Below are 24,043 nucleotides of genomic sequence, written 5' to 3'. Positions count from 1 at the left end.
TCTCTACTATGAAACTGGCTTTGGATTTACTTTCAGATCAATTTTTGTTTGAAATGTGATGGATGTAAAATTGCTTTATATTCTTATATATGTTGGACGTTGGTATCCTAATAGATTTGAGAAATGGTGTAAATGATTTCTTCAGGTAAATTGGCCCGTATGAGATTGCATCTAACCCAAGCAATAAAGATATAAGAAGAAAACTCAAGCAAATTCTTGATAAGTACTGCAAAGTTTGCTGCATCACTATCGACTCCATAGGTGAATTTTGCAGTTCATGCTCGCACTTGAAACCAGAGGTAGAATGTAATCTCATTCCTTGTGGGTTCACCACTAAAAAGCTCCACAACGATAGTTAAACAGGTTCTATAAGGAGTAAGGAATTTTGGATTTAGTAAAATGATCTTCGGCTGTAAAATTTGGGAAGAGTTTTCTTCTATACAACAACTATTTAAGAAAAGTTAACTTTATATGTATATAGATCATTCAAGTATCTGTACATAGGAGAGTTAAACATCTTGTAAAGACTCTTAACCATGTTAATTTACCTCAATGAAGACCCCAAACATTAGCCTAAAGTGGTAACCTATAGTGAAGATCACCTTCTCACTCCAGTAGATTTGAGTTTCCAAAGGCAACAAACGACACCCAACTTTCTGATGTTATTAACACCCTCATTGTCAAAACCAAAGATTGGGAGAACAAGGGAGAACAACATTTTCATTCTGAGAGACGAATAGAATACAATTTTTCTATCCTCCTGTGTGAGAATCCATAAATTTTCTCATATACTCACCAGGTCCATTACTTTGTCAAACAAGAACAACAGAAAACTCATTTCATACTATAAACCCCTCAAACATAAAAATCCAGAACCAGAGCCAAACACGGGACACTCCGCAGTAGTACCAATTCAACTACTCATCTCAGGTTAATACTGCTAGAAGTAAAAGGGCTGGAAATCCACTCATATAGGTTTCCAGGAGGACAGGGGTGGAGTATCGGCGTGTCTCCATGTAAGGACCATGTACTTGTTCCTTTCGCCCTTAATTGCATTAGAAATGGACTCAAGCGCAGCCATTTCCTCTGGTGTTAGCTTCACGCTTAAAGCTTTGATATTGTTGTTGAGGTTTTCCAACTTGGTTGTTCCTGGAATCGGACAAACATCATCTCCTTGATGATGAACCCATGCCAATGCTAGCTGAGATGGTGTACACCCCTTCCTCAAGGCCATTTCATTGACCTGCTCAAAGGTTTCCAGATTGTTCTCAACATTCTCTGGCTGAAATCTGGGGAGGCTCTGTTTATCAATGTAGAACAGTAAGTCCAGACATTCCAATTTGAACCAAAAAATTCAAAAATTTAAAAAAAAAAAAGAAAAGAAAAAGAAAGTCATGCTCTATTATAAGCAGTAACCTTTCGGTAGTCATTATCAACCAGGTTCTGCACCAAATTTCTACCAGACGCCAAGAATCCCCTTCCTAAGGGACTAAAAGCAACAATGCCAATTCCAAGCTCCCTGCAAGAAAGAGTAATATGTTGAGAACAGTCTGCTAATTATGATTACCGAAAAAAATCAACGTGTTACCTGCAAGTGGGAATAACAGTGTCTTCTGCATCTCGTGTCCACAAAGACCACTCCAGTTGAACTGCTGTTATTGGATGAACTGCATGAGCCCTTCTAATGGTATCAGGTGAGGCCTCTGAGAGCCCTATGTATCTTATTTTTCCCTCTTCAACCAGCTTCTTCAGTTCTCCCATCTAACAAATATTGGAGACTTGAGAAAAAGATATCAAATGCTTAAAGCAGGAAGAAAATGGTATTGTCTATGCTATCCATTTTATCAACCGATGAATGAACCAGTTTAACTAGAAATGAAACATCTTGGAATTTCAGGGAAGAAGACTAACCGTGACTTCTATAGGCACACGAGTGTCAATACGATGAACGTAATAGAGATCAATGTAATCAACATCCAGACGCCTCAGACTAGCTTCACATGCTGCTCTAACATATGCTGGTTCACCACAGATACCTCCCATGCTTCCATCTTCTAGTACTCTTATCGCGAACTTGGTAGCTAACTGCACTTTCTCCCTATATCCTCCCTTCAAAGCCTTCAAAGAAACGCCTCAAAACCATTACATGCCGCCTAAGAAGCATCTCCCCCATAGATAAAAGCTCTTAGAGTTTCATTTGGTTCGCTACTAAAGTAAAAAATAAGGATTTATTATGTACCTTGCCTATGAGAACTTCGTTGGTGTGAGGACCATAGAAGTCGGAAGTGTCAAGATGGGTGACACCACTATCTATGGCATGATGTATGAGTGGGATCATTTCAGCCTCTGGCTTAGGAATGCCATAGAGAGCAGACATGCCCATGCATCCGAGTCCTTGTGCAGAGACTTCAAAGCCTTGGGAGCCCAGCTTGATCCTCCTCACTGCAGTTGCCATTTCTGCAATTTACTCGGCTTCCTTCCTTAAACAAGTTACAGCTAAAAAGAGTTCCTTTATGTTTCTGTTATTTTTTTTTCCCCTCCGACGCATGAATTTATGGCAGCATTTGGTTCTTAGTCTATGCAATGCACGCAGACACAGAAGAGAATTTGTACAAGTTTCTGATTTTTTTTTTCATTTTTTATTTTTTTGGTCCGACTTCTTTTCTTTTTTAACCAGAGAAAGAAATAGGACTTGAAATAAACAGGTAAGCTGGTCAAACTTGTATTCCCCCAATGTTTTGAAAATCGGACCGGATCGGCCGGTTCGACCGGTTGAACCGCGAACCGGCCATGGCACCGGTCTGGTTCAATGTTACAATTGATTTTGTCAGAAAACCAGTCAAGAACCGGTCGAACCGTAAAAATCGCGGTCAAACCACTATTGAACCGGTTTTCAACATTTCTCTTTTTTTTTTTTTTTTTTTTTTGGTAAAATGCAGCTATTAAGATTTGAACTCAAGACCTTTGTAATAGAAGACCAATGTATTAACCGTTGCACCATCATATCCTATTAGTTTTTTTTTATAACTTATTTATATAAAACAAACACTCATATTTTTTTTTCATTTTTCTTACAAAATCTCATTCTCTCATGGCTCTTTCTTTTTAATTTTCAACTCTCTCTCTCTCTCTCTCTCTCTCTCTCTATCCTGTCTTTTTTTTGTCACTCCCTTTTTAATCAAACCTCTTTATTTTAAATTTATTGATGTTTTCTTCCATCTTTTAATTTTGTTTTTATCCATTAAATTGAAAAAAGTTCAAAAAGAATTTTTTTTTAACCCAAATTATTTAATGCTACAACCACTCACTTTTATCTCATTTTTTGTTTCTTATCAAGTTTACATTTCTATTTTCGATTTTCTTGACTTCCTTCGAACTCCAAACTTCCTTTTTTAAATTGCAATTTCTAAAACGTAAATTAAAATTTAAGTTCACAATATCTAAATTCTCATAGACGTGAATTTTGTATAATTTCAAAATATTGTGATATTTTTGGGTTGGATTTAGATATAATTGAAATTGAGATGAAATTTATTTGTTTTAACTTATAATTTAAAAATTTTATTTTTAAAAAATCCAAGTTATTAAAAAATAGTAAACCTTTCATCATATAAAGTATTAAATTAATCCATTACATGTCTTATTTTGTACATATATATATTTATATAAATAATTTTTAAAAAAATTCATTGAACCAAGGTTAAACCGATTCGACCGGTTAAATCTCGACTCTTTCACTTCACCGATTCAATCAACAATCCGGTTTTTAAAACATTGTTCCTACTAATGCATAACAAAGCTTTTGAACTCAAGAAGTGCAAAGCAAAATATACACGTCTTTGAATTTCACGGCCGCTGTCCACTGTAACTACGTTGATTTATCTCTGACAGTCAATTGCCCTTTGTTTGGAATTTTAGGAGATTAAGAACAGAATGAAAAACTTTAATTCTGACTGAACAAGGTACAAACACTGTCTCGCACCTCTTCATCTAGAAATTTAGGGGAAATGGGGCCTCTCCAGTTCTACATATTGATAGAATTTCGGGTTTACAACGTGAATTATAACTGAATTGGTATTAAATTCACAATTACACTAAAAATATATTAGTTTATAGACGCCTCTTCATCTGGAAATTTAGGGGAAATGGAGCCTCTCTAGTTCTGTAAACTGATAGAATTTTAGTGTAAACATGAATTATAACTGAGTTAGTATAAAATTTACAATTACACCAAAAATATATTAGTTTATACTGAAATTGTGCCAGTTTACACTTTACACAACTGAACGGAATTGGATGGAACTTCAACTGGAGAGGCCTCGGATCCAAATTTTGGCGGTCTTTGATATCTCATGCACGCCAGGAATCTCTCAAACACCGACGTCCAAAGACTAGAAACTCCACATTAAACCAACTCTCAAGTACTACCGGTAACCTCCTAGAACATCACTCGAGTTCAGCTATTTCCTTTGAGGTTAACTTAACAGATAAAGCCTTGATATTACTTTCAAGGTTCTGTTTCTTGGTGGTTCCCGGAATTGGATAGACATATCTCTTTGGCGATGAGCCCGTGCCAATGCTAACTGTGATGGCGTACGACCCTTCCTCGAAGCTATTTCTGTTTCTGACTGAAATCTTGGCTCATCCGCACATTTTTGCCCAGAACGGGAAGAAGCAACTGCACCAGATGTGAAAACATTAACAAGACTTGTTGGTTGAATTTTGATCAAACAGGACATAAAATCTAAATGAAAGGAGAAGGGAACAAGCACCTCTTTTACATAGATATGTACAACTAATGATGACATTTAAACCAAAACCAATAGAGAAGGAAACAAGTATTCCTCCGGAAAAGCACCTATTTCTGTGTACATTCCCATTCACCGGAAGAGAAATAAATATGTACAAGTGATGTGTGTGCATTTATCACTTCTAATAGCAATGGAAAAATCGCCATTTTAGTCCTTAAACTATTTCACTTATGTCAATTTCATCCCTCAATGTCTTTTTAGCTTAATTTAGTCCTTTAACTTAAATTTCTTGTCCAATTAAATCCTTTCACAGATGCACCACCAATTAAAATCCTTCAGGCACAAAATCACCACCCAATTAAGGGCAATCTAGGAATTACAAACTTAGGGCCAAAGTTAGAACCCAACAAAACTATTTCCATTAAACGATTTCCACAAAATTGGGAAAGAAAATAGAGATCATCAAAAGAGAATCTGAATTATCCTTCTACGTCAAAGCATACCTAGTCTCTTAACAAAATTTTTCACTATTACTACCATCTACTAATAATTATCAATCACAACCTTTCCTTAAGCATCACCATCTTCTCTCGTTCTATATTTCATTTCTTGGATTCCATCGCCTTCTCATTTTTTTCTTTTTTATTTGGGTTCTTTTTCTCACAAAGATGTCAAAAAATTCAGAAAGTTTCAAGGCACAGAACTTATGGAATTAAATTGTCAATGCTTTCCAAACCTATCGAGTCTCAAATAGAGAGAAGCTAAGGCTTTTCCCTCTTCTCTCCAGGGCCATCACCAGTATCATCATAAAAAGCTCTAAGAAATTCGTTCAAGTCCTCTATCTACCTTCCATGAAATAGAGGTTGAAAAAGTTTAAATGCCTCCACAGCAAGTCTAGGGGTTGCATACCTAGCAAACCATAGTGGTTCATGAAACTATAATTCTCTTAAATATTTCATCAAACACTTTTCGGGCCTCTTCAACAAAATGCAATCTAGAATACATATTGAGCAAAGAACTATCACAATGTAGAGTACATATTGAGCAAAAAAACTGCTCACAAAAATATCCTACAAATGAGTTGCTTTTACGACAATCACACAGGCTTTTTTCCCAATTAATGAATCCTCTGGAATTAATAATGTAGCAACACTGGCAGAGAATATGTGAGAGTTAAAACAAAAAATTGTAGTGCCTCATTTGTAGAAATATTTACAAATTTAGAGAGGAGTCTCGATTGTCCAGTTAAGAATGGCCATTGATTTAAGAGTTCAAAAAGACGACGTCCTTGTTTCGGAAGTTTGCCAAAGAAGATTGGTGACATGGTGATGACTTGTTGACTAGTGATAAATGGAGATGAAAATTGGGATCTTCTTTTACAGATATTTTATTTTTCTCCCCAATTTAGTGTAAAATTTTTGTTTTACCCCATTAGATGAAAAGTTTTCAGATTTCTTTATTTTAATGTAGGACAAGACTTGTACTTCCATTCGTGCCCTTTGTTTAGGTAGTGCTTTTTGTGTCGGAAAAAGTTTATTGGGTGGTGCAGCCGTAAAAGGATCTAATTGGACAAGAAATTTAAGTTGAAGGACTAAATTAGGCTAAAATAACATTGAGGGATGAAATTGGCATAAGTAAAATAGTTTAAGGACTAAAGTAGCGATTTTTCCAATAGCAATTCTTTATGTGCAAAACTGGGTAATATAGGAAAGGTACTGCTCAACAGTAGCAATTAATAGTTCTGAAGGCCATGCATCAGCAAGAATAGGGACTTCAAATTGGTCAAGTTGCTATTAATACGTGTACAATAGATTTGAACAAGTACAATATTTACTAGTCTAGACAAGGCAGACTCTCTACTTTTTCTCCTCTTCTCAAAAAGCTTCTTTTGTTTTTCTCTTTTATTGTTGGATTCGAATTTGTTTCAAATCCAGTTGTCAAATCTAAAATTTTTTTAGGTTTTGGGTTTTTTTGGCATAAATCTCATCATTGTCATGGAGTTTAAAACCATTGATTAGTAGATCTGGCGATTGCAACATGCACAGAAGATAGTTACAATGATTTACCTTGTTAAAAGATAGCTTGAAAATTTCTTATATATTTCAAATTTGTTAAAAATATTTCAGATTTGCTAAATTTAACCGATCTAATACGTTATTTCTAATGCATGTTTAACTTGTCATTAGTACAATGATGTAAATCAATTCATACTGGACAATTTTCAACCATTGATTAATAGAACTTGCTTTTTGTCAAAAAAAAAAAAAACAAAGACTAAACAAGGCAAAAAAAGGCTGCCAAAGTTATATAGGAGTAGAATATAAGTCAGATATTTTCAGATAAATTAGGAGGGTAAAAATACGAGAGTAACAATCCTGAGTTCCCTGTCTCAACAATGTGTCAATCTCGAATGACATAAATCTAAAACAAAATATGCATGCACTTGTATCACTCGATTTAAAAGGAAAAAATGCACTTTTCATCCTCAAAGTTTGGGTTCTTGACCAATTTCACCTCAAAGTTTCACCCAAAACATATTTCATCCTCAAAGATCCGTAATTTTGGTCAATCAAGGACAATTGATGGAAATTTGCATGTGAGCCGTTAGAACCAACTTTAAACCCAACAAAAAATGGGTAAAATCGAATGGAACTATTTTTTAATGGAATAATAATTTGCAACGGACGAAAACCAACATTCTTCTCCTTCTTCCCTCTCCTTCATTATGATCCACACACACCGCACTATCCTTCCTTCCTTCCTCTCTTTGCTTTTTCTCTCTCAGAGAGTGAGAGAGGGGGAAGGGGAAATGAGTTTTAGGGATTTTTCCGTTCTTTTCTTTCCCCGCATCTATCTCACCCCTGTTGCTCACGCCTCACGCCTCATGCCTAATGACCCACGACCCTTTTCAGTACCCTCATGCCTAATGCTCACGCTATTATCTCTATCGCTACATTAAAAGCTGGCTAACAAGCTAGCAGATGCATTGGTGAAGAAATTAAAGAAGTGCGGTTTTGGTGCCATGGAAAATGGGCTCTTATTGGAAGAGTTTTCACCAACTCTGCCGACCCTTTCGCAAGAAGGGCACATGGTCAGTGTAGCCGTTGGCAATTGCATGTACAAGAGCTGAGCTAGTTTTAGCGCTTTCAGTTCTTGTAGCTCCTTCTCCAGCTTCCTGTTCTCGTCCGTCAGCGTCTCGTCAGCAGCACCTTCTCCAGTCTCCTGTTCTCATCAACAGATTTCGCGACCTTAAAAATTTTGTCATCAGATTCGACTCCCATTGCTGTCACAGACGCGTTTACAAGCCTTAAAGAATCCTTGAACAAGACATTGTAGTTTTTCAAAGCTGTCAAAGTTCTTGAATCTTTGACCTCAGAGATTGCCTTTTCATTAGCTAAAATCAAGTCCTCTAGTTGATTGATAGCAGCACGGAGAGAGAGGGTGAAAATTCTTGATGGGGTGGTCTTGATCTCGCCTAAATCGGTGGAGAAATTCGTGCGGAGACACCATATAGAGTCGAAACATGAGGTTGGCTTTGGAGTCAGATTGCAGATGGCACGAATTGCTCTATCTGGAATTGAAGCGGAGAGTAACTCAGACTCTTTTTCTTGTATGAGAGCTATGGAAACTGTGATGATTGAACCGATGATAACCGTGAATAAGACGATGAAAAAGATGTAGCTCCTTATCTTCCTTCTCTGTCTCGAAGGTTGATCTTCCATCAGCTGCCTATCCTTATTGGTGATTGAGTTCATATTTGATTTCCACACTTTCTTATGGGATTTGTTTGAGAATAAGGAGATGATTCTTGTCGAGTGTGGATATGGAGTGGAAATATCTTCCAAACAGACAAGAATAGATACTGTGCAAGTTTTGTGGAAATAGTCAAGTCAATTCTGGCCTCATCTATTATAAGTCTCTGAGCCAATGAAACAATCAAACTTTGGGAAATTTTTAACCACGCTCTAAGGCCTACACGCAAGTAATTATGAAAGTGGCTCCATTCTATTTAACCCGTTTTTGGTTAAGTATAGAGTTGGATTTGACAGACCGTGCTTCTCACGTGCAAAGTTTCGTTCAAATTAAATAACTATCCTTAGTTTTCTGTCAATTATCCTTGATTGATCAAAATTACAGATCTTTGAGGATGAAATGTGTTTTTGGTGAAACTTTGAGGTGAAATTGGTCAAAAATCTAAACTTTGAGGATGAAAAGTGCATTTTTTCCCGTTTCAAAACATAAAGTTCCGTACATTTACATTTTTCACGTGCTTATTGCATATTCATACTAAGACAACAGTGTAATGTTTATGAAACCAATTAAATATTTACAAAACGCCAGTAGATCCAAATTCAACTTGCATCAAGTTATCATCATTTTTCTGTATTAGCTACTTAAAGTTCTACAAACTACAATATGCAATTGTCAACAACTCTTTCTACCAGTGACAGATGCAGGATTTTTTTTTTTGTTTTTTTTGGGGGGGGGGGGGAAGGGAGGAAGACAACGATTACAAAAAACAATTATGAAAACAAATGATACACACTAACTTGAAATCAAAGTTGAATAGGCGATAACTAAGCATTAAATATTTGTAATAATAAGCGACAAAATATAAAACAAAAGATGAAAATTAACTCATGGACCAAAATCATATAAACATTAACTAAATTCAATAAATAGACATTAACCCTATACAAATTAATACAAAAATTCTAAGATACAAGTTTAGAATAAGAGCAATTAGCAAATTAATAATCATAAAAAAATCTAAGTAAAAAATTTAAAATAAGTGTATGTATCTAAATAATGAATGATGATGGATCAAAATATAAAAGAATTGTAAAAAAAAAAAATTAGACTTGGCTTGGGAAAATGGAGTTTTGCGAAGGGTGGATGTTTGAGATAAGTTGAACGAATTTAGGAAAAGATGCTTATTTGTTTAGGTGTTAGCTTTTGACTAATACTTCAAGTCAATCATATATAAATATAATTTTTAACATGATTAAATTTTCTTTTATTTGTCAATTATTTGTTTCCTTACCTTATCTAATGTAAGGATACACTAAATATATTAAAATTATAACAATGATATTTAATATATATATATATATATATATATATATATATATATATATATATATAAGGAAACTAGAATGAGTTATTATAAAACACATTTTTAAAGAGAAATTAAAGGAGATAAACATGTGGACTGATCAAAAGCAACTTGTTGAAAGGGTAAAATGGTAGAGCTCAAAACTTCAATAAGATTGGCAAGCCAAAACTTCTATACTGTCACATACTTGAAAATACGGTCTTGGGTGAATAACATAGACACCAATTCATTGTTTATTTATTTATGTTTTTTTGTACCTTCCACCCCTATATAGCCTTGGATGAACAATAGGGACCACAATTCATTGATATTTTTTTAACCCCCCTCCCCAAACTCCTTTCCACTTCAAGGATCAACACGGATAGTTTTCTCTAATAAAAAAGCAGGTCGAATACGAAATATTGACTTCTGATTCTCATCTTATTCAAACCCGTTTACATGAATTAATAGTTATAAAATATATATACATATTAATAATTATAAAAAATATATATTAATATATAATTTTGAGTACGAGTATACCCAATTCGTATCCGGACCCAATCGGAGCCGAATTCGAGAGGTCAAGCATAAGACCTGTTGGATATATGGGTTAAATCCAAAACAAGCATAAATAAGCGGATCTAGATTTAAAATATTCAATTTCAGTCTGAACCGATCCGCTGACAGGTCTACTACTAGAGTATCCATTTTTTTCACCACGCTAAATAGGTACATGACAGTAGTTACACTAAGTTTTCACAAATTAATGTACTTGAATTACAATAAGAAAGTCTCAAGGGTCACTTCTAGAGTATAAATTAAACGAGGCCAACCTACACATTCCAAAGCACTAACTAAGGCTGACATTGTCCTCTGGCTGGCGGAGGCGGATCCGGGGCTGAAACGGTTTTCAGAGCAATCGTTCCGAAAGATGTAACACTATTTACACGCGATATAACATCATCTGTACAAGATATAATAATAAAACAACAGCGAGTAACATTAGAATAACATTTTTGTATGTCCTACGTAGCGTGACAATCGAGTTATAAAGAGTGATTTAAGTCGCACAAATTTTTTTTTTTTGTCTAATCTGACAATCGTTCCGGCCCCTCCTCCCTGGCTGGCCTTCCTGATGTTTTCCTATTCGAACACTTTTACAGCCCCAAAATTACAAGTGTTCCACAGGAACGAATATACCTGGCAATGCCAAATCAACATCTTTAACAGGATTCAATTGGTTTTAGGTGTAATTGGCACGATTATTATACTTTTTCATCTTTTGGTATACATATACATAATTTTGTCGTATTTCATAAAGCATAATAAAAATTATGTAAGGGTATACCAAATCAAAATTATGTGAATATATACCAAATCAAAAAAAAAATATAATAATCATGCCAATTGTACTCGCTCCAAATCCCTCTAACCTTGGCTTGGCCCTCATCAGATGATACCTGATGCATATCATCGTAAACTAGTACAAGATATAATTATACAGATCAAATAATCCTATTTACAACCTCAAATATGTTGCACTATCAAAGCAAATACTTATAGACGACTCAATTTAGCAAATTACAAATAAAAGAGAAAAGGGCTTTTATCAATTTGACGAAGCAACCAAGTAAAAACCAATCAGTTAAATTTTTTTTAAAAAAAATTAAATTTGAAACTACCCAAAACATCTTCACTTCATCATATCAATCACTCACAAAACAAAATTGTCCTGCAAAAAATGCCCACAGTGCATGGGAGTATGGGACATAAAAGCACCCAAAGCAAGAAAATTTTGAAGATATATATTAGTCAACCTGAAATTTTATTTGAGCAATAATTATTAGAGCCAAAAATTAAGATAATTTACAAAAACAAGAACGGTCACTTTTTTCTAAAAGCCCAGAAAAAGAAATTAAAAAAAAAAACAGTTGAAAAAGTCTAGCCTTTCCACTGATGTCAGGTTTGCAAATTCTCACTTATGTGTTGTATGCACATTAATCCTTTCAAAGGTTGCCACCACATGATTAGAAACTCAGCTATAGAGCTCCATTTCTAAGACAGGAATACAAAAGAAACAAACTCTATTGAAAAAAAAATGAAGAAATGTAGTTAAATTAAAATTTTCATATAAGAGAATTATAATTATTGAGAATTACCGATTTCACCATAGAATTTTTTTTGGATAAATATTGGTTGAAAACTACATCCATGTATAAAGAGGTTGTATGTCTAAATCTCGCGAAGTTTATGTATTTTATTTTTGTGTTTATTTCTTCCATTAGGTTTATTTCTTTGGTTATATTTTAGGAATTTTTAGGAATTTTTGTAAAAAAAAATATATATTATAACGATTTGATGCATATGAGATAGAAAGATAATCGAAAAATGTATTCACAAAAAATATTAAAAAATTTCTACAAAAAATCACAAATCCAATAGATTGCTAAAAATTATTACAATATCAATGTTGGACATTTAGATTCATTTAAATTGCAATTTTTTTAAAAAAATTTTGACAAAAAAATATAGTATAACAATGTACTATATATGAAATAAAAAAATTAAAAAATGTATCTAGAGAATATTCCAAAAATTCTTCTACGAAGACTAACAATCCAAACAGCCACGGGTTTGTTTGGTAAACAAGTTTTCGGCCAAGTTTATTTTTTACAAGTTTTTTAATAACTTTAATTACAGTAATTTCAAAAAATTTCTCAAAATTTTAAACTATATATTTTAAAATACTCAAAAATTTACATACTATAAAATTTTTCCTATCACTTTTATAATAAATTATAATAAAATTTAAGATAAACACTTTTAAAAACCCATTATCAAATGGGGCCTCTAACGGGACACGCCATAGTTTGCCATGGCATTGCCCAAAAGCAACCTCACGTCAACAAGCAACTTGCTCGAAAAACGTGACATGCAATTTGTTTATTTCAAGTTTCCCCTTCAATTCCATTCTAGGACGGAAGCAGGGGGACAGGGAGGGGCCCCCCTCGCCACCCCAAAGTTTTAAAAATTTAATTTTTTTTGCCTTACAAAATTAAAAATTTTCAAAATATACTTCATAAATTTAAAGTTTTATCCTCGCAAAAATTTAAAAAATATTTTAGTATATTATACATATAAGTTTAAGTATATTCAAGTTTTTCTCCTTGAGGAGGATGCTAAATAAAATCACAAAATCGTAAGAAAAAAAAAAAAAGCGTTGGAGGATCTTGCTATGATATCTTTACTCCTCTGCAATGCTAAAAATGTTGGCTAAATAAAATCACAAAATTATAAATAAAAAAATGTTGTAGGTTAAATAGTAGAAAATTTGAAATTAGATTGAAATTCTAGAAATTAAAATTTTGAAGTCAAATCCTCCAACCTCTTCACCGCTTTTTTAAATTCTATCCTTCCTTATTGAGAAAAAAAAAAATTTTAAAAAAAGCTTGGGTTAACTATTGGCCAAAAGTGCAATTACAGGAAAAAAAAAATACTTAGGGCGCTTCTTAAATAAAGAGAAATACCTGAAAGAATACACTGGTGCCAGTAGAATAGCAAAGCAATAAAAAGAATTGCAAAGCAATAAAAACAGGAGGGGTATTGATTAGGAGTACTTTTTTGGAGATTGAGAATACAACGGAAAAGACAGAGGGTCTATTCTCTCCTCTTCCTCTTTGACTGGTATGATTTTCCCCTATTTGTTCAATTCCAGGACTCAGTCATAATCTTTTGATTCTCTACTGCTGCAATTGCATGCGTCATTATTTTAATTGATTACAGTAATTTCAATAATTCTTCAGTTTTTAGTTAAGTTTCGTACTGTATTTGTTTATTTAGATGTCTATATGTTAAGCAAGTACTGGTTTTCGGATGTATTATTCCCTCATGTTTAACAGATTTCATCATTCAACTTTGTTTAATTTATGTCTGAATTGGGAATTTGTTTCTGGGTTATGTTCATTTGATTGATTGATAGTAACTTTAGCCTTTTAATTTGTGTCTGACTTGGGAATTTGTTTCTGGGTTTTGATCAGTTGGTTGATTCATAGTAACTTTAGCCTTTTAATTTGTGTCTGACTTGGGAATTTGTTTCTGGGTTTTGATCAGTTGATTGATTCATAGTAACTTTAGCCTTTTAATTTATGTCTGACTTGGGAATTTGTTTCTGCTTTTTGATCAGTTGGTTGATTCATAGTAACTTTTAGGCTTTGGTAAGATGATGGGTTTTGGGTATTGGGGTGGTGGAGGACCCTCTCCATCATCATCATCAGCAGCAGCATCTTCATCGGCCTCCTCCAATTTATCAGCTTTAGCCCCACCTTTTACTGTTGAGCGATTTAGTTTAAGACCACCCACTTCGAACCCTTCTGTGCAATTATCTGATTCGCAGCCCTATGCTGCTGCTCATGTAACCTGGCAATATTCAAACCCTTCAGCTCCTACCTGTAGGCCCCATGTGTATCAGAAATGTGATTTGAACCTTGACTCTACTAGGACCACTTCTGTACCTACAGGAAATGACTACCATTTTGGGTATTCAGTTCCCCAGTCTAATAGTGATCCTCAAACCACTCATTGGTCCACTGTGAATCCTTGTGCTAAATCTTCCTCCTCTGCTACTTTCTCTTACGATGCTAAGGTGAATTCGTATTACTCCCCTTATGTTTCCCCAGTGGTCGACCATGATTCTCCCCTGCTTGCCCTTACTGAACCCAGTTATGACACTTTGCCCTCTTCTGGCTTGTTATCTTCGCCAAATGTGCCTTCTCAAGTTGATTATACTCAGAGCTTATCTGGTTTGGAGTACCCGCCACACTGGCATACTGGCTGGAGTGGATTAATTGATGCAAAGCGGGGTAAACAAGCAAAACTTGATATGGGTTTCTCCTTGGATATCACAAATGCTGCTGATTCACATGCTTATGGCAACCATATGAATCAAGGTACCTCTCCTGTCTGAGATATCAATGCTCAATATGATAGTATTTGGGTGTACTTTGTCCAATAAACCACCTCAGAATGTTTTGTATCATTAGATTACCGCTAGCCTTTTATTCTCCATTAATGATTTCTTCCTGTGTCCAACTCATCTTATTGTTTTTGATCTCTCCATCTGTTGTTGAAATTCTAGCTTCAAATTACTGCATGACTATCGGTGGCTGGTTGGAAAAGCAAAAGGTAGAAATAACTTTGACTTGCGTTAACGGCACAGTTAGAGAAAATACTTTTGCTGGATCTTTGATTTTTGAGATTTGAATGTACAGTAATTATATAGCGTATAGCAAACTGCCAAGAATTTAATGGAATTTTACCTGCTCCTTCCCCAGCATGCTTCACTGGTGCTTCTCCTACTACTGCCGCCTCATTCTTTTTTCTGTTAGTTCATGTCTTTACTGCTCTGAAAGTGATGCATAATCATGTTTCTCCCAGCATATTAGCCAATCCTTTGCATTCCATTATTATTTGTTAGCCAATCTATTTGTCCTTAATGATAGTATTTCTTTTTTGGTTCATTATTTGCGTATCTCGTTTCTGGAGTTTCATTTTGGTTTACTGAACGACATTAGCTTCAACAGATTTGAAATTTGTTAGCTAATACTCCCTCCGTCCCATTGATAGTGTCATACTTTCCTTTTTTATCCGTCCCAAAATGATTGTCACTTACTAAAATTGGCAATGAAAACTCTCACACATTTCCGCTCCATACCCTTCAATGTGACAGCCTTTTCTTATCTTTTAGTGGGCCCAATTATGCACTTCCCAAGTACCAACACTGCACTTGATAGTTCGTGATTCTCACATGAAATGCAAACAACAATCGTGCATGACACTTTCCTCTAAAGTAGTGTGGAGACTTTTTATTCTTTTGGGTCCCACATGTCTTATCACAACTTATGGCCCTTTTATCATTCAATCACGTATGGAAACATTGAAAGTCAAGGGGTATTGCTGGAACTTAAACACAAATCATTTAAAAGTCTTGCACTGTTGATAAAAATTACAAGTTTCAAAGCGCGACACACTTTCTGGGACGGAGGGAGTATTATTGAACTGAAATTGCAATATTCCAAGGGATCAAAGATATGTCTTACATGTTCTTGCTGGTTTTCTTGAAGAATGAATCTGTGGTGCTGTATGACATGAAACGTGAGTTCATACTCAAAGTAGATTGTTTATAGTTTTAAAATTGAATTTTTGAATATTGATTTTTGGTTTTGTATACAAAATGTTTTCACAAAATTTTATAATTTTTCAACACATATAATGGCCCTTAGTTTTGCAAGGCAGTTATTTGCTAGGTATTGTCAATGTTGCTACTATGGACTAAGTCAAAACATCTTCACTAAAGTTTGTTATGTTTTAAAAAGGCATTTCTAAAGGATGACAATAAAATCTAAGTTCATGACTTTAAGTAATTAGAATTAGGTTTTTGCTTCAGAGCTATAATTTGGATTGTGTGCTCAATAGATGACAAATATTTTCTTTTAGTATTTCCAGACTTTGTCATTGGATTCTGTGCTGGATTTTCTATTTTATAAGTCTACCTGTCGACTTGCAGGTTATCATACTGTTGAATACGGGGACATACTTGAAAAGGATTCTAGCATTTCTTTTGGGCAATTTTCTGATGCTAATGGAAGAGAATACGCTAATGGTTTGATAAGGATGGAACCTGTGGATAGTACATCACTTTTGGCTCAAAAAATTCTCTCCCCTCCTTTTGATTACTCAAGGACAAATATTTCAAGTTCCAGTTTTCAAATTTCAGCATCTGACTCTCCATGTTCATCTTTGGAGTTGCCTAAGAATTTTACTAACTTTCAGAATTCTCAGCATGCCTATGAGAAATGCATCCTGCCACATGATTCTAGCGTTAATGGTTCTTTATCTCTAACAAAATCTCCGGCTTTGGTGATTAGACCACCAGTAACCCGAAAAGCAGGCAAAACTGTTGATACTGGTAATGGTTCTCTAGGCAAGACTGTTGATACTGGTAATCTTGCAGCCATTCATCTGAAAGCAGGACTGGGTAGCAGTTGTCCTGCTAAAGGAAAAGAACATCAGATTTTGTTTGATCATGAAGTTGAAGAAGGTTCCTTAATCTCAAGTCAGCTCAAGTATCAGAAAGAAGGTAATGGCCAGCTATTTTTTGTACCATCTGCTGTGACGGAGGAACTATCATGCAATCCCCAGATTTGGGATGGCGTAAATAGTATTTCGAAATCAAAATCTGGATCACAAGTCCCAAGTATTAATGTCTCAGATGGCTTTTCACTGGCAGGAGACTGCTTTCAAGCTATCAAGTCTTCTGACAATGTACCAGATTCTTTAGATCATCATAATTTTGCTGTGGATTCTCCCTGCTGGAAAGGAGCCCCAGCTTCTTACTTCTCTCCATTGGATGTGGAAACCGAAAAAACACATCCATTTGAAAAGAAAGTGGATAGATATTGTCAGTTGGATCTTCAAGTTGATGAGAGTTTTTCTCTGCCAAATGATTCTATAAGATGCTCCTCTGCAAAAGCAGGTGAAGACAAAGTGCACGAATGTAACAGTGCAGGGAGAGGCATATCACATATTTCAGAGAATACTTCAGAAGCTGATTGCACTGCCACACAACTGAAGTCAATTGATGCTGTAAAAGCCAGATTTAAAGGCCCGAGTGAAGGAGTTCAACCTTGTGAGGCTTACAATAAGCCTAGCGAAGATTGCAACCTGCAGACACAATCAAAGAATGATTCTGATTTGAAATCTTCAGGCATCAAACAACTTGGAGTCGAAGATTTTACCCCTTCAGTTCTGAATTTTCACTCTTCAGTTATGGACTCTGTGTTGAACACCAGTGTCACTGCAGAAGGTTCTGTTGCTGTTCGTGCAGCTGAAAATGTTCTTCGTTCTCCTTCCTCTGAAGAAGGTGCTGCTGAGCAAGCAACACAGCATGGATGTGAATCGGCTCCCAAAATAGATGTTCAATCATTAGTTAAAGCATTGCAAAACCTTTCGGAGTTGCTTGTCTTCAACTGTATAACTGATTCATCTGCACTAAAAGATGAAGACTTAGAGGCCCTTAAGCATGTAATGAGCAATCTGGATGTGCTTGCTTCAAGGAAAAAGGAGTATTTCATTCAACCACAAGAGCGAATATTTCGGCAGCAAGTTACTTGTCATAAAATTCAAAACTCCGCTGATCCTCATGTGGTATGTTTGAATATTGTATCATGTCGAAATCTTAGATTTGCATTATGAGATAAAGCTATGTTTATTAAAAGAAGTGTCTGCTGTGAGTTGTTCGAAGTTTTAAGTTTAATTATTTAAATATCATGGTGCATATGACTTCTGTATAAGTAACGTTGAGATTGTTATAGCAGTAGAGGAAATTATTCTGGTTATTCATGCCCAGTTAGAGGTTCGTCAGCATTGTTAATCTGCAGCTTATATAGTTTGAATTCTGTTCTTTTCATTGTGTCAATAATGTTAATTTGGTACATCTGAGGCTGCAGAAGAGAAAAAAAATAATTGGGTGATAATTTGGAGTTGCAGTTATATCTGCTTATAACAATTGCATCCTTTATCCCAGGAATTTGTGGAGGCCAAACTCAATTCACAACATACTTTGAATATTTTGTTTCCATTTGTTTGTCCATTAAGCATTTTTTCTTTGTGGCAGAGATTTTTTGTTTACCACGTGTAAACATAAAGACATAATACGCGAGATAAAGATAATCTTTTGGGTATATAAGCAGCATCTGATTATGTGTAAAACCAAATGGTATCTTTTACAGAGCAATGCTGCAGGCAGACATCAGTTTGAAAATGAAGTGGATACAAATTCTCATTGCCATCTTGATTTTCAAAATACCCATGATGAGATGGGGAATCACAATGTTACCCAGGAAAAAAATGAGAAGCTTCAGCCCCTTTCTCCTGTAACAGATGGTTTAGAAGTATTGAAAGATGATAATATGGCCCAGGTAGGGTTATGTTCCTCCTAAGAAACAGTTTTGTGTTTGCATGTGGTTAACTTGAATGATCTATGTATCTCTGTTAAGTTGTTCTGGAATTTTTTTAAAATAGAATTCTCAATAAATTTGTTTGGATTATTGTATTTCAGGCAATAAAGAAGGTCCTCGAGGAAAATTTTCATTCTGGGGAAGAAATGGATTCACAAGCTCTTTTTTTTAAGAACTCGTGGCTTGAGGCTGAAGCTAAATTGTGTTCCATTAGTTACAGAGCTCGCTTTGATAGGATGAAGATTGAGATAGAGAAATTGAAATCCAACCAGAAAAAAGGTAGGGATTGCTTATTGCAATTCTCTATGTATGATTGATTGCTTACCTGATTTTCTATGCTTTAAATTTTACAGAAAATGCAGCTGCTTTGGAGAATATGTCAACTTCTAGTTCACATGACTTGAGAATATCTGATATGCCACCACCTAAGGTTGATGGCTCGCTGCAAAAGACTACAATCTGCAGCTCGAGTTTGAGCTCAACCAGTAATCCTAATGACATTGAGGCCTCTGTTATGACCAGATTCCATATCTTAAAATGCCATGATGACTCAAGAAGTCCGAACGTGGTAAGAGAAGATGCAGTTATGGTTGATGATCTCTGTTCGGATGAGATGCCATTTGTTAAAGACCAATTTCTGGATGGAAGACTCAATGTAGCTGTGGCACCTAATTCTCAAAAAAAATATGATATTAATCAAGGGCAGGCTGACTTGAATATAGGTTGTTCCCAAAATGAAGCAGTCAAAGATGATTTGAGCTCAAATAGGAATATCGATAATGTTGATGCGGCCATTATGGCCAGATTCAATATCTTAAAATGCCGCGATGACCTGAAAGGGACAAATTTGGTAGGGGAACATGCAGGTTTAGTTGATGCTGTCTATTCTGATATCATGCGGTTTAGTAAAGATCAATCGGAGGATGGTGGATTAAATTTAGCTGTGGAACCTGATTCTCTCAAAACAGGTGATGTTAACCAAGGCCATGTTAGCTTTCATGTTGGTGGTTCTGGATATGAATTGGTAAGAGACTTTTTCCCCTCTATCCCAGATGTTCCAGTAAACCAATCTAGTGCAATGCATGGACGGGGAAACCATTTTTCTCTGGGGTTTAATGATAATTGCCCATCAGATTGGGAACATGTGCTAAAGGACGACGTATCATGGCATTAACAGAAGAAACATCTAAAAGGGTTTGGAGGGCTTCAAGGTGAGTGATTTCTCCTCATGTGCTGTTCTTTTGTGAAGCTTTTGAAAGTAACTGATGTATATTTGTAGAAAGAGGGGATAATTGATGAACTTCTTTTGTCTTTGCTTTTCACTTGTAAAAAATGTGCTTCAGATTTCTTTGGCATTTTATGTCCTGTATCATACTGATTTATATGACACATCCTTTGGCTTCGGGGTAAAAGCGGCCTGTGATGGTGAACTACTTATGTTTTAATTGCCCCATCTATGCCCAAACAATCGATTTGGTCACTGCTTTAACTGGTATAACCAAATTCAGGTGCTTCCTGTATTAGATCTGTCTGCTTAGCAGAACTTGTGTTTTCAATGAAGTGTAACTGTAGTGTTCATTCATTGCAGGTGCTTCCTGTATTAGATCAGCTATTGAAACTCCTCCTCTCTCTTGGATCGTATGATGTCATTGGGATCGAATTAGGAACCTTTAGCTGTCTTGCCGTCTTTTGAGATGGGGTGGTTGAAATTAATAGCAAATGTATTGTGAGAGTCCTATGTGATTTTGTGGTATGCAAATTGAAAAAGAATTCTAATGTCCGACATGGACAGGAGTAGAATGGCTGCTTTTTACGATAGTAAGGTCACTGATCCTACCTCTGTGGTTTTAATCTTCATTTTCTATTTATACAACTAGTTCAAACTATGGATAGAGAAGGCATCACTCCAATAAAGGTTGAGTGCTTCGCGAATGTACACACCAAATAAGGACCTAACTTAAGACGGTGAAGTAGAGCAAAGTATCTGGGTAGTTACTAAGAGTTTTAGCCGCTCAACCATTAATAGAATGCTTTTACCCATTGAACTATTAAATGTATAAATTTTGGATCATTCTGCTCGATTTTACCGTTAACTATGTCAAATTTAACTATTAATAGTATATCTCGCAAATTATGCGATTTTTTAGGTCTATTAAAGTTAACGGTGAAATTAGATGGAATGGTTAAAATTTACATATTTAATAGTTCAATGGATAAAAATATTTTATTAATTATTTTTTTTTTAACAAATGATAACATTTTATAGGTATTAACATTTGAAAAAATAAGAGTTAATTACAAAAAGGGGTAACTACCCCCATATCTTTCCTAGCTAAGTTTGCTAGCCATGTTGGGAATGAGGTTTCCCAATCAATGTCTCTAATTGACTTGGCTGCAAATTGAGCCATTGCATGACTACAACCATTCGTAGTTCTAGGAGCAAAAGAGACTAGGCAGCTGTCAAAGCTATTCTTTAGGGCCTCAATGTCTTCTAGGATTGTTTGTATCTTACAATCCTGAACATTACCCGCATTGATAGAGCTCACTACATTTTTGCAGTTAGACTGGACTTCTATATTTGTCCAACCTGCAACTTGAACCATTTCCAACGCACTTTTGATCGCTAATGATTCCTCTGTGGCGGCTTCCCCTCTTCTCCTTCCACCGATTCCTCGAGCTTTCACTAGTTCCCCACGCCAGTTCCTTGCAACTATCCCTAGTCCGGTCCTGACCATTTTAGCTGAGATTGTTGCATCCGTATTAATCCTCATGACTCCCTCCTTGGGTGGCTCCCAAGCATGCTGAACCAGTCTTTCCCTCTCTGATGATGCAGTTGCTCGGGAGTCTGTGTCTCTGCTGAGCTTTGTCGATTATCATTTTTGCATCCACACTCTCCATCTGGAATACCATCTTGTTCCTCGCTTTCCAGAGCTGCCAAAGAATATTCGCTGTGAGCTTGACACGATCCACTCCTTGCACCTCCTTTGCTGATTCCATCACAGCATTCCACCATCTCCATATGTTGCCTTGCAGCTCAACTATCCCTTCCCATCTCACACGAGCTAGCCTCCAAACCACTTGAGCTTTTGGGCAAAAAAAGAACACGTGTTCAATGGTTTCGGTAGCCTCTCCACAGCAATGACAAAGATTGCTTCCCTTTCCAACTCTCTGATAGAGTGCTTCACTAGTAGCCAGCCCATTTTGCAAACACCTCCATAAAAAAGTGCTTCAGTTTCATCTTAATATTTAAACTTCACAATCTTTTCCACACCATATGCTTCCTAATTTCCGAGCTAGTCTCAGAGTCAGGTGTTGACCTGCGGTTCATGGTGTCCCTTCCCCCCTTTGCAACCACATAACCTGTTTTAACTGTATAAACCCCAGACTTGCTATGCTTCCAATATAATCTGTCTTTCCTCTCATAAAGGCTAAGAGAAATGCTAGTTATGTGCTCCACATCATCTGCATTAAACCAGAGCTGCAAGTGATCTGTCTTCCACCTCCCTCCCTCTATTAGCGCATGAACGAACTCTAGCTGACAACCAGCTGGTTTTGCCTGGCTACTTTCCCATTGATAGATCCAGGTAATTGGGTAGCCAAATCTTAATTATTTAAAAAGTTCAGTGATTATCCGGATAATTTGTTCGGTGAAATATGATTGCTTTTGAAGCAGTAAGTGGCATTGCCACGGGTCCGCCTTGGCCATTTAAAATTCCTGAAGATAGAAGTGGATCGTGGATCTTGAGGAGGTATTGCATGGTTTATGTGTGCCACAAGGTGTATGCAGAGCACCTTACATTTTTTCTGCTAAAGCCATTGTTCATCATTATATGATTGCTAAATGGTATAGGTGGCAAACAAATCTATTTAGTTAAATTTATCTATACCCGTTCATGAATAGAGATGGGTATGTGTATTTTAAGTTTTTGCATATGGGTATTATTGGGTAACCTATCAAACCTAATTAATCCATTTAGAATTGCCTTCTCCCACCCTTACTAAGCATTATAAGTAAATATTTAAAACTAATTATATGTGTAAAGGTTGATAAAATATTTAAAACTAATGATGGGTGTAAAGGGTGATATAAATTGATAACTTAGTTTGCAAAAATGAATTCAAATGAGTTTATAAAAAAATTAAAATAAATAGTTATAAATGGGTAATTGGATTACCCAATTCATTTTTTGACTTACACATTTATAATCATCTAATTAAATGGGCATAAATGGGTTCTCACTTATATCTATTACTTATTTTAACCAATCCAAATCCATCCAAGTCACCGATTTTGACACCTCTAGTTTCAATTGATCAAAACTCATCAATTGTCATGCAGGAAAGTCATTTAAATAAGATAAAAATGGATTTTGTAATTTTGGTTTTGTTTCATTTACAAAATTCAGATGGTCTTTACCCCCTTATTCGTCTCCTTTAAAATTTTGTTTCTTATCTTTAGATCCTAAGTGGGGCTTAGTTATTGAGACAATTAAGAGGGTGCTTTTCTGGGATCCTTACCCATCATTGGGTTTAGACTTCATACATTTCTTCAGTCCTTAATCCCTTCAAAATGGCAACAACATACCAGTTACTGGAATTTCCTGCTGGCGTCCTGTGGACAAAAACACATTGGGCCAAAAAAGTTTGATTTAGCCCAACAAAATTTCCTTGTGAATGAGAAATTTCCTCGAATGCTATGCTTTCTATTTCTATATCGAATGTATAGTCACGAAGTTATTCCAATTTATTAATTTGTATTAACCCAATTCTTGCTTCAAGAAATCAATTAATACTTTCTACATGAGCTCTATCCTGTCGTAAAATAAAATATAAAAGGAAGAAACTAATGAATAAATAGAAATAAAAAAAAGAAAAAGTCTTAAATGGGACTTTTGATGCAATATTTAAGACACTATAGGAAAAAGCCTTTCAAAAACCTCAAAATGTCCCCTCAACTTTGCATTCTAGGTGTATAGAGTCACCAAAGCAATTTCATGCTTAAACACTAATAATCTTTTGATTTTTTTTTCAAGTCATTTTACTAACCTAGAGCCGTTAATAAGGTGAATCTTGGTCTTGTTGGAAGCAAGAAATTTTGGCTCGGGAGCTTAATAGAGACGAAGAATGGCTAAGCTATTAACGAATTTCGAGTGCCTCTTCAAGCTTAATACTTTCATTTC

At 35.5% G+C, this 24,043-nt stretch overlaps 3 protein-coding genes and 1 long non-coding RNA gene across 7 annotated transcripts; 2 read left to right on the top strand and 2 right to left on the bottom strand.

Moving 5' to 3' along the window:
* Window positions 1-779: 779 nt before the first annotated feature.
* Window positions 780-2,455, bottom strand: LOC113697859 (auxin-induced protein PCNT115-like). The gene is made up of 5 exons (XM_027217454.2): window positions 2,240-2,455; window positions 1,912-2,118; window positions 1,589-1,761; window positions 1,417-1,519; window positions 780-1,300 (listed from the first exon to the last, which is right to left on the bottom strand). The coding sequence occupies exons 1-5, from the start codon at window positions 2,453-2,455 to the stop codon at window positions 968-970; spliced, it is 1,032 nt and encodes a 343-aa protein (XP_027073255.1). The 3' UTR covers window positions 780-967.
* LOC140010199 (uncharacterized) lies at window positions 1,196-2,032 on the top strand. The gene is made up of 3 exons (XR_011817473.1): window positions 1,196-1,320; window positions 1,441-1,694; window positions 1,898-2,032. It is a non-coding gene; the product is annotated as an uncharacterized lncRNA (long non-coding RNA).
* Window positions 2,456-13,341: 10,886 nt separating the features above from the next.
* Window positions 13,342-20,749, top strand: LOC113698978 (uncharacterized). Of its 4 annotated transcripts, none has more exons than XR_003450331.2 (8): window positions 13,342-13,533; window positions 14,033-14,795; window positions 16,412-18,051; window positions 18,636-18,824; window positions 18,965-19,142; window positions 19,217-19,887; window positions 19,997-20,074; window positions 20,452-20,749. XR_003450331.2 is itself a non-coding variant. In XM_027218984.2 (8 exons), exons 2-7 carry the CDS (start codon window positions 14,069-14,071, stop codon window positions 20,035-20,037), a joined length of 3,471 nt encoding a protein of 1,156 aa, XP_027074785.2. In that variant the 5' UTR covers window positions 13,343-13,533; window positions 14,033-14,068; the 3' UTR covers window positions 20,038-20,074; window positions 20,452-20,749. The 4 variants fall into 4 exon arrangements, 3 of the variants coding, with proteins under 3 accessions (XP_071912578.1, XP_027074785.2, XP_027074782.2); XM_027218984.2 differs by having other exon boundaries at window positions 13,343-13,533; window positions 19,217-19,831; window positions 19,916-20,074; XM_072056477.1 differs by lacking the exon at window positions 20,452-20,749 and having other exon boundaries at window positions 19,997-20,275.
* Window positions 20,750-21,154: 405 nt separating this feature from the next.
* LOC140010587 (uncharacterized) lies at window positions 21,155-21,598 on the bottom strand. The gene has a single exon (XM_072057886.1). The coding sequence runs from the start codon at window positions 21,596-21,598 to the stop codon at window positions 21,155-21,157; it is 444 nt and encodes a 147-aa protein (XP_071913987.1).
* Between the last annotated feature and the right edge of the window lie 2,445 nt (window positions 21,599-24,043).

Source organism: Coffea arabica, chromosome 7c (assembly GCF_036785885.1).
Source record: "Coffea arabica cultivar ET-39 chromosome 7c, Coffea Arabica ET-39 HiFi, whole genome shotgun sequence".
NCBI lineage: Eukaryota > Viridiplantae > Streptophyta > Magnoliopsida > Gentianales > Rubiaceae > Coffea > Coffea arabica.
The sequence above is the reverse complement of the archived record's forward strand: the minus strand, read 5'-3'. Positions and strand labels throughout refer to the sequence as shown.

Bases quoted from the DNA above. Each gene is read 5' to 3' on its own strand.
- LOC113697859 (XM_027217454.2), bottom strand. From the start codon at position 2,455: ATGGCAACTGCAGTGAGGAGGATCAAGCTGGGCTCCCAAGGCTTTGAA. The intron at 2,119-2,239 runs GTACATAATAAA...GTTTCTTTGAAG, and splicing joins ACGAAGTTCTCATAGGCAAG to GCTTTGAAGGGAGGATATAG. The intron at 1,762-1,911 runs GTTAGTCTTCTT...AATATTTGTTAG, and splicing joins GTGTGCCTATAGAAGTCACG to ATGGGAGAACTGAAGAAGCT.
- LOC140010587 (XM_072057886.1), bottom strand. From the start codon at position 21,598: ATGGTCAGGACCGGACTAGGGATAGTTGCAAGGAACTGGCGTGGGGAA.
- LOC113698978 (XM_027218981.2), top strand. From the start codon at position 14,069: ATGATGGGTTTTGGGTATTGGGGTGGTGGAGGACCCTCTCCATCATCA. The intron at 14,796-16,411 runs GTACCTCTCCTG...GTCGACTTGCAG, and splicing joins TGGCAACCATATGAATCAAG to GTTATCATACTGTTGAATAC. The intron at 19,143-19,216 runs GTAGGGATTGCT...TAAATTTTACAG, and splicing joins GAAATCCAACCAGAAAAAAG to AAAATGCAGCTGCTTTGGAG.